Source organism: Alosa pseudoharengus, unplaced genomic scaffold (genome assembly GCF_046254945.1).
Source record: "Alosa pseudoharengus isolate Yale_2024_CS ecotype anadromous, Long Island Sound unplaced genomic scaffold, YU_APseudo_1.1 YU_APseudo_1.1_scf_15, whole genome shotgun sequence".
NCBI classification, from domain to species: domain Eukaryota; kingdom Metazoa; phylum Chordata; class Actinopteri; order Clupeiformes; family Clupeidae; genus Alosa; species Alosa pseudoharengus.
This window is the reverse complement of record NW_027468620.1, coordinates 32,249,727-32,262,226: the sequence shown is the minus strand read 5'-3', so window position 1 is coordinate 32,262,226 and position 12,500 is coordinate 32,249,727. Positions and strand designations below refer to the sequence as shown.

Here is a 12,500-nt window from a genome sequence, read left to right as displayed (position 1 = left end):
ATAGAACCATTTAATCCGTGCTCTGGACATCTGAAAGCAGCGTACCTCATAACCCAAGCCAAACTAACTACAGGTGACTTCGCAGGAGACCTAGGCCCCATACATATCCAACACACACACACACACACACACAAACACACACACACACACACACACACACACACACACACACACACACACACACACACACACACACACACACACACACACACAGAGCATGTTATTCTATGTGTAAAGCATTGTGTTGCACTTTGTGTATGAAACATGTGCTATATGAATAAACAAATACATACAAATAAATCTAAATAAATAAACAAACTCACTCACACAGACAGAGGTGAAGGAGAGTGGCTAGCAAGTAGTGCACATAGTTAACACACCCACATACATGTTCTCCTTACACACACACACCCACATACATGTTCTCCTTACACACACACACCCACATACATGTTCTCCTTAGACACACCCACATACATGTTCTCCTTACACACACACCAACACACACACCCACATACATGTTCTCCTTACACACACCCACATACATCTTCTCCTTACACACACACACCCACATACATGTTCTCCTTACACACACACCAACACACACACCCACATACATGTTCTCCTTACACACACCCACATACATCTTCTCCATACATCTTCTCCTTACACACACACACCCACATACATGTTCTCCTTACACACACACACCCACATACATCTTCTCCTTACACACACACCCACATACATGTTCTCCTTACACACACACCCACATACATGTTCTCCTTACACACACACCCACATACATGTTCTCCTTACACACACACCAACATACATGTTCTCCTTACACACACACCAACATACATGTTCTCCTTACACACACACCAACATACACACCAACATACATGTTCTCCTTACACACACACCAACATACACACCAACATACATGTTCTCCTTACACACACACCAACATACACACCAACATACATGTTCTCCTTACACACACACCCACATACATGTTCTCCTTACACACACACCCACATACATGTTCTCCTTACACACACACCCACATACATGTTCTCCTTAGACACACACACCCACATACATGTTCTCCTTACACACACACCAACATACATGTTCTCCTTAGACACACACACCCACATACATGTTCTCCTTACACACACACCAACATACATGTTCTCCTTAGACACACACACACACCAACATACATCTTCTCCTTAGACACACACACCCACATACATGTTCTCCTTAGACACACACACCCACATACATCTTCTCCTTAGACACACACACCCACATACATCTTCTCCTTAGACACACACACCCACATACATCTTCTCCTTAGACACACACACCCACATACATGTTCTCCTTAGACACACACACCCACATACATCTTCTCCTTAGACACACACACCCACATACATGTTCTCCTTAGACACACACACCCACATACATGTTCTCCTTAGACACACACACCAACATACATGTTCTCCTTAGACACACACACCCACATACATCTTCTCCTTAGACACACACACCCACATACATCTTCTCCTTAGACACACACACCCACATACATCTTCTCCTTAGACACACACACCCACATACATGTTCTCCTTAGACACCCACACCCACATACATGTTCTCCTTAGACACACACACCAACATACATGTTCTCCTTAGACACACACACCCACATACATGTTCTCCTTAGACACACACACCCACATACATGTTCTCCTTAGACACACACACCCACATACATCTTCTCCTTAGACACACACACCCACATACATGTTCTCCTTATAGACACACACACCCACATACATGTTCTCCTTAGACACACACACCCACATACATGTTCTCCTTAGACACACACACCCACATACATCTTCTCCTTAGACACACACACCCACATACATCTTCTCCTTAGACACACACACACAGCTGCTCGCAAGTAGTGCACATAGTTAACACACCCACATACATCTTCTCCTTAGACACACACACCCTGTTGTCACAGACACTCACACACACAGACACACGCACCCACACACACCCTGTTTTCACAGACACTCGCACCCACACACGCTAACGGCTAGTGTCACTCTTTAACACACACACACACACGCGTGCGCACACACTAATGGCTAGTGTCACTCTTTAACACACACACACACACACACACACGCGCGCGCACACTAACGGCTAGTGTCACTCTTTAACACACACACACACGCGCACGCACACACTAACGGCTAGTGTCACTCTTTAACACACACACACACGCGCACGCACACACTAACGGCTAGTGTCACTCTTTAACACACACACACACACACGCGCGCGCACACACTAACGGCTAGTGTCACTCTTTAACACACACACACACACACACACACACACGCGCACGCGCACACTAACGGCTAGTGTCACTCTTTAACACACACACACACACACACACACACACACGTGCGCGCACACTAACGGCTAGTGTCACTCTTAAACACACACGCACACACGCGCGCGCACACACTAGCGGCTAGTGTCACTCTTTAACACACACACACACACGCGCGCACACACTAACGGCTAGTGTCACTCTTTAACACACACACACACACGCGCGCACACACTAACGGCTAGTGTCACTCTTTAACACACACGTGTATGCGCACACTAACGGCTAGTGTCACTCTTAAACACACACACACACGCGCGCGCGCGCGCGCAGGCACACACTAACAGATAGTGTCACTCTTTAACACACACACACACACACACACACACACACGTGCGCGCACACTAACGGCTAGTGTCACTCTTTAACACAAACACACACACACACACGCGCGCGCACTAACGGCTAGTGTCACTCTTTAACACACACACACATTTTGTCATTCTATGTTGTGGCCAGTGCGCCTGGTCATAACACACACACGCGCGCGCACGCGCACACTAACGGCTAGTGTCACTCTTTAACACACACGCACACACGCGTTCGCGCACACTAACGGCTAGTGTCACTCTTTAACACACACACACACACACACACACGCACTAACGGCTAGTGTCCCTCTTTCCAGCACGACGTGTCCCAGACTCTGCTGCGCGCTGCGCTGGATGGAACGGTGCAGGAGTGTGTGAGCTTTGTGGGTGTGGACATCAACATCTGCTCCGAGACACTCATGAGGTACAGCTGCCTATGAGGGGCCGTTTAGGACATTATTCAGAATTAGCTTGCATATACACAAGTGAAACCAAAGTCATTCTCACACTATACTGAAAAACTTGCACATACACATATGAAACCTTTCACACACTATAGTGAAACCTCGCACATACACATATGAAATGCTCTCACACACTATAGTGAAACCTCGCACATACACATATGAAATGCTCTCACACACTATAGTGAAACCTCGCACATACACATATGAAATGCTCTCACACACTATAGTGAAACCTCGCACATACACATATGAAACCATTCACGCACTATAGTGAAACCTCGCACATACACATATGAAATGCACCCACACATATATATGAAATGCACTCGCACATACACATATGAAATGCTCTCACACACTATAGTGAAACCATTCACGCACTATAGTGAAACCTCGCACATACACATATGAAACCATTCACGCACTATGGTGAAACCTCGCACATAGACATATGAAACCGTTCACACACTATAGTGAAACCTCGCACATACACATATGAAACCATTCACGCACTATGGTGAAACCTCGCACATAGACATATGAAACCGTTCACACACTATAGTGAAATCTCTTTTCGAATATTGAAATGCTCTCACCTATACTAGTGAAATGCGTTCATACACATCTGAAAAACTCTCGCTAGTTATGCGAGTTTAAGAACATTTTCAGTTGTATGTGTGTGAGCACTTCACTAGTATGTATGCATGACAATTTCATTGTAAACGGAAGGCATTTCAGTTGAACCGGAAGGAAGTTGAACAAGGACCCACGCTCCCGCCAATATCAATATCACAGCAAGATGTCTGATCAACATGCAGCCAGCCAACCTCTCAGAAGCAGCTACTCTACTCAATAATATATTGGCCTCAGCTGCGACAATAACGACCCTGTCAAGCCATGGAAGCCAGCAACAACCCCCAAGCACAAGTGCGGTGGACAGTCGCCTAGCGTCGCTGTTCCCATCCCGCTCACGTAACGTTAGCTTGCCCTTGCCAACAACAGCTTCCATTTCTGGCGCACAGGCACCACCACCACGTTATCAAGCGCAGCAGTGTTTCGGGGTATGGAAATCTGGCACAAGGAAAAAAAGGTAAGCATTTTGGCATTTCAAATTCTTTAACTTTGTATTAAAATGTCATTGGCTATACAAATATAGATTATATGTTGAATATTTTTGAGTAACTTAAGTACTGTTGCTTTAGACTAATTAGGCTGGCAATGGGCATAGGTAGTAGGCTACTCAAACATGTCCTAAAACAACCCTTAACGTTCGTTTTCAAAACTGTGCAACTCACCGAGTGGTTAGTGGTGTTCGTTGATGTTCCAAAACAAGTAGCATAGCGAAATACAGTTTCTGTTTCTTTTATTTGGCATTTTGTAAAATCCCATTGATTTCTTTCATTGCACGTTGATATTACTGCGCCACTGTCTATGCTTCAGGTTCAAATACGAATCATACTTTGCGCCGATATATTTGCTTTTAATAGTCAACGAACTCCACTAACCACTCGGTGAGTTGCACAGTTTTGCACAGGGTTGTTTTAGGACATGTTTGAGTAGCCTACTACAGTATGCCCATTGCCAGCCACCCTGAGAAGTGAAAAGGCGATTCAAAACGAGTCAGAAAAGTCGAGACAGGACCAATCGTCAAAATGGCGGTGTCCCCCACTCTAGTTCATCAAAAACAAACCAGAAAAGTGCCTTAAAGTGCTAAAAACCGGAATTTTCCTTTAACTCTGTGTTATTAACTCTTGAAAAGTAGCCTACACAATCTTGTTGCAGAACAGAAAGGCCTCAAGACAATGTAAAATAATCTGTGTTATGTAATGAATACTGACCATGGCTTCTGAAGCATATTCATGTTGCACTGCTCATAGTATAATTGCATTTTTTTTGTTATTTCAGAGACCGAGTGCAACAGTACGAGCATTTTAATAAAGATGTTGTGCTTCTCCCGGATCCATCATGGACAGTTGTTTGCAAGCAGGGCCCAAAATTGTGGCTTCATAACCAAGGGCACATATTAAGTGCATTTGAATTCAAAAAGGTCTGGGACCACCAAACAATAATAAACAGAATCCGTGAAGGCTTTGGTGACCGAATCCCAGCGGATGTCAGGTAATGGTCAATTCCTTTCTTATTATCTGGTCTTTATTTAAAATAAATTTGAACAATTTACAGATTTGCTAAACCCAGTTGTGATTCCTACAATTGTTTGTGGTAAAATTATTTTGAGTGAACATAAATTGTATGTTGAAGTAAATAAGTTTAAAAGAATATTTATTTATTTTTTATTATTATCTTAAATAGCCTCCAGTTATTAATGCCGTGTGGCAATAAACTGGTGCTCCCAAAGCTTCAGGGGGGCCAGGAGCTTACAGGTATGCTCATACACAAGGTTTACAGAACCAAGTCACTCTACATAAGACCATCAAGGGAACTGCTGGTAAGTTTTCACCTTTTCTCCCACTTAAAACATTATACAACTTTTACAACAACATATTAAGTCACCATTGCAAATGTGCATTTCTACATATAAATTGGACATCCCACAAAAAAAGAAATAACACAGCCAATACAGCTAAATGTATACAGCCAAGGCGTAATAACTTCTTTTCACCTTCATTATTTGGGTGAAAGGAGAAGTATAATTGAGATGTTTGCGTTTTTGTAGTGCAGTATTGTATGTTTATGAAGCACATTTGAAAAAATATATATTGACTGTGTTACCACATAGCCTACAGTGGGTCCCATTTAGAAATGGCCACTTCATTTGCGCTTTCCGTGATTCACGCAGCTGCATGAAATGTGTTACAACTTATCGCCACAAGGTGGCAGTTTAAGTCCGCTGTAGCATTGCCGGTAAACAGGGCAGCGGATTGCATTCAAAGCCGTTGCAAGTGGCAGTGAGATACTGTAAGCAGAACGAAACTAAAGATCACCTCGTTGAAGTCATACAGTAGACTAGGCCAAATCAGAGCCTACTTTTGTTTTTTTTATCAAGCTGGGGCCAGAGATGATGGCCTTTGGCAAACAGTTTAGGCCTACTCAAAGTTAGTAAAATCTAATTTTGGCGAAATCTCGCCATAGCTACCGACACCACACGGCAGCCTCAAAGAACAGGGATCAGTGTTTCCCACAGAATTAAATTCTATTTGTGGTGGTTGGTTTGCAGAATTAACTTGAATACAACAGTTTTTTTAACAGATTAGTACAGCGTGGTTATAATGCTAATCAGATTTAAACACAATTTAGTACAATCTGGAAAATAATTGTGGTCAATGTTGATATTGTGGTGGGGCGCCACAAAAAAGTAAATGTATGGGAAACACTGGGGATATGGACTGATTGACTCTTGATTGATTTTTTTTCTTTGAATAATATGCCTTACACTCAATATGCTTTACACTCAGCTGTCCTCCCTTAAGATTTCAGAAAATATTGTAGTGCCAAGGCTGTCTGCCTTACTTTGGACTGTCCCCTATATTCCCCTCTGTTCTCTAAGGTGTGTGTGTGTGTGTGTGTGTGTGTGTGTGTGTGTGTGTGTGTGTGTGTGTGTGTGTGTGTGTGTGTGTGTGTGTGTGTGTGTGTGAGAGATAGTTGGGAGGGATGTTTATGTTGTCCTTTGTTATTTCTCTTTTCAAGACCATCTCAGAAGATGATGTTGAACACTCTCCTATTAGTACTCAACCAACATTTAGTATGTGTACAAGGGCTGCTGCAAGGCTGAACAGACATGATGCTGGTAATGAAACACCCATCCTCATCAACCCATCTTCTAGTGATGAGGAAGAGGGTCATGGTACCATCCATGCCGCCAGCAATACTGTTAAAGGTCACAGAGGAATGGAAGGAAATGGTAGCATCTTTGGTACGAGTACTTTTGAGGTTGACAGATCAGTGAGGAGAGATGACATCCCAAGCACAAGCAGTGCAAGCATGGAAGTTGATGTACCGGTGAGGAGAGGTGGCATCCCAAGCACAAGCAGTGCAGGTGTTGATGAGGACTATGCCACATATCTTGATCTTGTGGCTGACCTTTCTGGTGATTTCTCAGAAGATGAAGAATTACAACAAGCTATAATAGCCAGTATGGAGAATCAAATGTGAGTATTAGATACTGTATGCAAGCTTAAGAGACTAACGGCTTCTACACACATATAAAAAGAGGTGGTCACCGCACACTGTTCTTAGTGATTTTTTTATTGAGCAACGCGTTTCTACGCACAGTTGCGTTCCGTCAACGCATGCCAGTGGGTGTTCCGACGGTAGCTATGCAAATGACTTGAAGTATAACCGTAATTTGATTGGTCGGTACCGTCTGTCGGTGCAGCAACAGCTGAACTTCTCAACGCGAGCTACGGGAGAAATGCAACGCAACGGACCCACAATTCAGTTCGGCAACGGATGACGTGAGCCCATGTAAAGTGAATGGGATGCGTCTCCAGCACTGCAACGCACACAACTGTGTAGAAGCCAAAACACTTTATCAGCAGATCATCATAGGCCTACACATGACAAATGTCTGTTATGACTGTGCCTCATGCCAAATGACATTGCATTATATCCTATTCTCTCATGTCATATGACTGTGATGACAATTATATTTCTTTTTTACATTTGTCTCAGTAGAACAGAAAAGGTCCCAGTTGAAGAAATACTACAGGAATTATCAAGCAAAATTTCCACAAAAGAGACATGCAGATTTAATATCAATCGTTCTTCTGTCTGGGATGGAGCAGTGCGAGGTTTCCAAAGGGCATCCTATGACCCCAACTTCAGAATGTCTGTGAAATTCTCTGATGATATGGGGAAAAATGAAGAAAGTGTTGATTTAGGAGGGCCAAGAAGGGAATTTCTAAGACTACTCATTGAGGCCATTGCCATGTCACCAATGTTCGAAGGAAAGGAAAACAGGAAGACCTTGGCAATTAACAGTACAGGTAATCACTTGTTTCTCTACCATTCGTAATAGTCTTTCAGACTCTTTGCACAAAGTGAAACGACATGAAAGAGTCTGGTTCACAAGGCTAGGTTGAAACTCCTTTGACTACAATAAAATCAAACAAGGATCCTGAAACCTGTAAACGTGTAGTTTAGTCCAACACCACACAACACTATGTGAGAGGGCACCAGTTATGCACCTTCTGTATTCTGCAGCTCAGGGAGTATCATGATTTGTAGCTGATTTGACATATCATTTACATTCTAAGAGTATGGCTGATCTGAAAGAAGAATGGGCTAAAATCCCTCCTGAACATCATGAAAACCAGATCACATTATGGCCAGCTAATCTTAGGGTTCACAAACTTCCACACAGCACACTACATCGGTCATTAATGCTGTTATGGAACATGTATGTTTATGATGTATGTCTGCTCATGATTGTGTGTCTTTATGGCCTATGTGTGCAGCTCTAAGAGAGGACTGGTATTACACAGCTGGCAGGGCCATATCTGTAAGCCTTGTTCATGGAGGTCCACCGCCAAACTTCCTCTCACCGTTAGTCTTCAGTTTACTGACTGATTCATCACCAAAGCCAGAAATGGAAGATATAGCGGACTCGGAGCTCTTGGAGAAAGTGCAGAGGGTCAGTTGATTATTAATATGTAATATTTTGGATGTTTTTTTCTTTCTTCAATTCTCATACAGCTCCACAGTTCTGGTGACTTTCTTACAACCTACCTAATGTTTCTGTATAATGCCTGCTACAAACAATTGTTGCCAATCAATGGCAAGGCGTTTTTGCATCTGATTCATTACAATTATGCATAAGTAGACTCATTATTGGCTATCTAACTATCAAGCTACTTTGCAGAAGACAATTCACATCTTTCATATCTCTCTGCAACAAATTCAGTTCAACTTAGTGCCATTATACAGTGCCATTATTCACACTGCATACAACTTCATCAATTCTTGAATTATTGCTTGCAGTATTGTATTTCTCGATACTTGAATTTCACATGCAAAAAAAGGATATCTAAAACAAAGCACAAATGCATACCCCCAGAGAAATAGGAATAGACATTTCTAAAATCAAATTGAGATCGATGCATATCCGATGAGGAAAAAAAAGGGGTGTTATCTCTATAGGTAGAATAACGTATGACTTATGGCCTAAAAAAAGTTGTCAAATGATTTTTTTCCACTTTAATCCCTGAGCCTTAATACTATAGCTGACAAATATAATAATCTAATTGTATCACTTTGTTGTTAATTTTTACGAGCTGTTAGGAAAGTCTTGACCATCATGTGATTTATATCCAGGCTTGTAAGTTTCTGCATTGTTACTAATGATTTAAATGAGTAAAAAGTCTGTATAAGAAATTCAGCTACTCCTTGTGACCCTAGGTATCTGAAAGTACAACTCTGGAGGAGCTTGAGAGTTCAAAGGCTCCTCTACTTGATTTCCTGGCCAATGCAGGATGTCTGAGGCCCATGCGCTCTGTAAGGGATAAGGATCTGCTAGTACACGACATTGTCATGTTTCAGGTCATCCACCGTGTACAAGGGCCATTCCAAAGGTATAGTTTAGAAATATTAAGGTAATCACAATAGAGACATATTGTCACCCATTGGCCATTGGTCTGGGACTAAGTTTACATAATTTTTATGTCTAAACAAAGATACAAATGCACAGCACAAAAGTGAATAAGGAATCATGAATAGATTTTACTTAATCTTGCCTGTTCTGTGTAATTTTGCAGATTCCGTGAAGGTTTGAAAACACTTGGTGTTCTGAACCTGTTACAGCAATATCCAGACAGTTTCCGCCCCCTGTTTTCATTTCAACCAAGCCCAATGACGTGGGAGTTCATGGAGGACCTGTTCGAAATCCGGCGTTCAACTGAGGGCAGCAACAAATGGACTGCAGAGGACCCTGTTGTCTCTTTTTGGAGGGACTATCTCCTGGATTCATACCGTAAATATTTTATGTTCTTATAAACAACCACACAAGTTTATTCTATTTTGTACAGTTCTATAGAATGACAAGGATACAAGGAAGTTTATAGTTACAGGAAGTAAGAAATGCAGTGAAATTATGTCTGGTGTCAGCCTATTTGTGCATTTATGGGGGGGGGGGGTGTAAAAAGTGCAGTAGAAGAGGGGTTTAGTAGATTAAGTGGCAAGGGCTGCATAAGAAAGGTGGGGGAGGATTGGGATGGGGGGGGGGGGGCACCAACAAGGAGCACCCAAGAGCAACAGGGGCACGGAAAAACTCCCTTACCAAGGAAGAAACCTTGGGCAGATGCACAGCTCAAGGGGCTAACCCAACTGCCAGGGCTCTTGGTGTATGTGTTGGGGGGATGACAAGGGAGATGGGATAGTGTGCTGTGTATGTGGGGAGAGGGCAGTGTGCAATATGTGTGTTGGAGAAGCTTCCTCATGAGACAATGTGCTGTGTATTGGAGGGGGGGGGGGGGGCAGTGTGCTGTAAGTATGTTGGGGATGTGTGTTGCAGAAGCTTCCTGATGAAATAATGTGCTGTGTATGTAGGGGAGAGGGGGCTGTGTACTGCAAGTATGGTGAAGGGACTTACTATTGCAAGCAGAGTACTGTATGTATGATGTATGTGAGTGATGACAGTGAAGATGTGTGTGTGTGTGTGGGCGGGAGGGGAGTGGAGCAGTGACTGTGTGTGTGTGTGTGCAGTGACACTGTCACACTTATTTTTTTTAGAAGAAGATGGGCCAAAAAAACTTCAAAAGATTTTGGCTTTTGCAACGGGAGCAACTATGGTGCCACCAGTGGGCTTCTCCCCATGCCCCTCTGTCGAATTCATACACAACGGAGCAGACTGTACTTCCACGCCCATGTTCCCTACGGCAAACACTTGCATAAACACCATTCGCTTACCCCTACATGATTCATATAAACAGTTCAAAGAAAAATTTGACTTTGCTCTCGCAAATACTTATGGATTTGGTCAGCCATGAATTTTCTGTGAGTTTAGATTTTGGCAATTTTGTCACTTGGTGGTGTAGATAGACTAGGACCAATTCAGATGAAGTGTACACTGTAAGTTCTTATAGGCTGTTGTTTCTGTGACCGTTAACAGTTTTAAAACTTTTTTTGCCCATACCATGTGAGCGCTCAGTTGTTTTGTTCAGGAGTGCACAAAAGAAATACAAACTTTCTTTTCTTTTTTTAGTCATTTTTACTTTATTATTTGTTAAAGAATATTCATTCATTTTGTAATTTCCATGGACATTGAAGATTGTCTTGAATGTTTTTTATACATTACATGCATTGAAAGAGTACAACTAATATTTTCTTTTAAGGTAATTCTTATTTTCAGTAACAACAAAAAATAACCATTTTAGCTGTTGTACAATGGCAACATTTTCCGCAATAAACAAGTTTTCTAATTGTTCTTGTTTTCAATTAATTTGTGTGGCAACTGTTGTAAGATGATTCAACACTGAACAAAAAAGATCTATGCCATGGTTGCCATCATTTTCAAGAGGATTTATTTCTTGAATAGTGTTCATTGTGACATTGCTTAACTGAACATTGATATCAGGAACCACTATATTGTTGCCTGTTTGAAATGCAGGCAAAGGCCCTTCTTCTCTGACATAATGGTTGTTGTCCAGAAATATATCCTCTACAACAGGATGGATACCTATGCTCCTTATGACACCTGCATGCCAGAGCTCTAAGGGTGTTCGCCCCCCTTGTGTGGAAAGTCTGTGGTGATTCCATTGGTTTATAAATTCATTTACTGCATGTTCAATTCTAGGTAAATATATAAAATGTAAACAGAAAAGGTGTAGTTCGTTAAGAGAATCCAAAATACCTTCTTCCTCCATGAAATTAAATATATTGATAAAATGTCTTGAAACTACTCTGTTAAGTTCTGCCCATAATCTCTCGATTCTTTGGTTGTGGACTGAAACCCCAGTAATAACGCTGTGTAACCCTCTTCTTTCTAGCATAAATCGAGCCACCAATACATTCTCCATTCCATGATCACATCTTACTCTTAATGGTAAACCAAAATTTTGGATACCCTGAAGAAACAGTGACAAGACACTTGATGCCCTGTTATTAGATAAGCACCGCAGGTATATAATTGTCCTGCTGAAGCCGTCCACGCAGCCATGAAAAACCATCCGCCACCTCACAAGCTTATGGTTGCCGTCAAAATGCCTGTTAAGAGACAATTTATTGTGTTATTGTTCAAGTGCACATGAACATACACAAGTAATAGGCTATCTATAACTTCTGTTT

At 42.1% G+C, this 12,500-nt stretch overlaps 2 protein-coding genes across 4 annotated transcripts in view; both read left to right on the top strand.

The window, feature by feature from the left end:
- The window catches only part of srbd1 (S1 RNA binding domain 1), a 133,343-nt gene that overhangs the window by 89,257 nt on the left and 31,586 nt on the right, over positions 1–12,500 (top strand). The window contains exon 17 of the mRNA XM_076286254.1: positions 3,114–3,220. Coding sequence (XP_076142369.1) covers positions 3,114–3,220 — 107 coding nt within the window. The remainder of the gene's footprint in view (positions 1–3,113; positions 3,221–12,500) is intronic.
- On the top strand, positions 3,992–11,638 carry LOC143123864 (G2/M phase-specific E3 ubiquitin-protein ligase-like). 3 transcript variants are annotated; one of them, XM_076285143.1, is made up of 9 exons: positions 3,992–4,353; positions 5,169–5,381; positions 5,574–5,709; positions 6,909–7,369; positions 7,896–8,206; positions 8,678–8,853; positions 9,618–9,790; positions 9,974–10,188; positions 10,947–11,638. In XM_076285143.1, exons 1-9 carry the CDS (start codon positions 4,076–4,078, stop codon positions 11,201–11,203), a joined length of 2,220 nt encoding a protein of 739 aa, XP_076141258.1. In that variant the 5' UTR covers positions 3,992–4,075; the 3' UTR covers positions 11,204–11,638. The 3 variants fall into 3 exon arrangements, with proteins under 3 accessions (XP_076141258.1, XP_076141257.1, XP_076141259.1); XM_076285142.1 differs by having other exon boundaries at positions 7,893–8,206; XM_076285144.1 differs by lacking the exon at positions 3,992–4,353 and having other exon boundaries at positions 4,544–5,381; positions 7,893–8,206.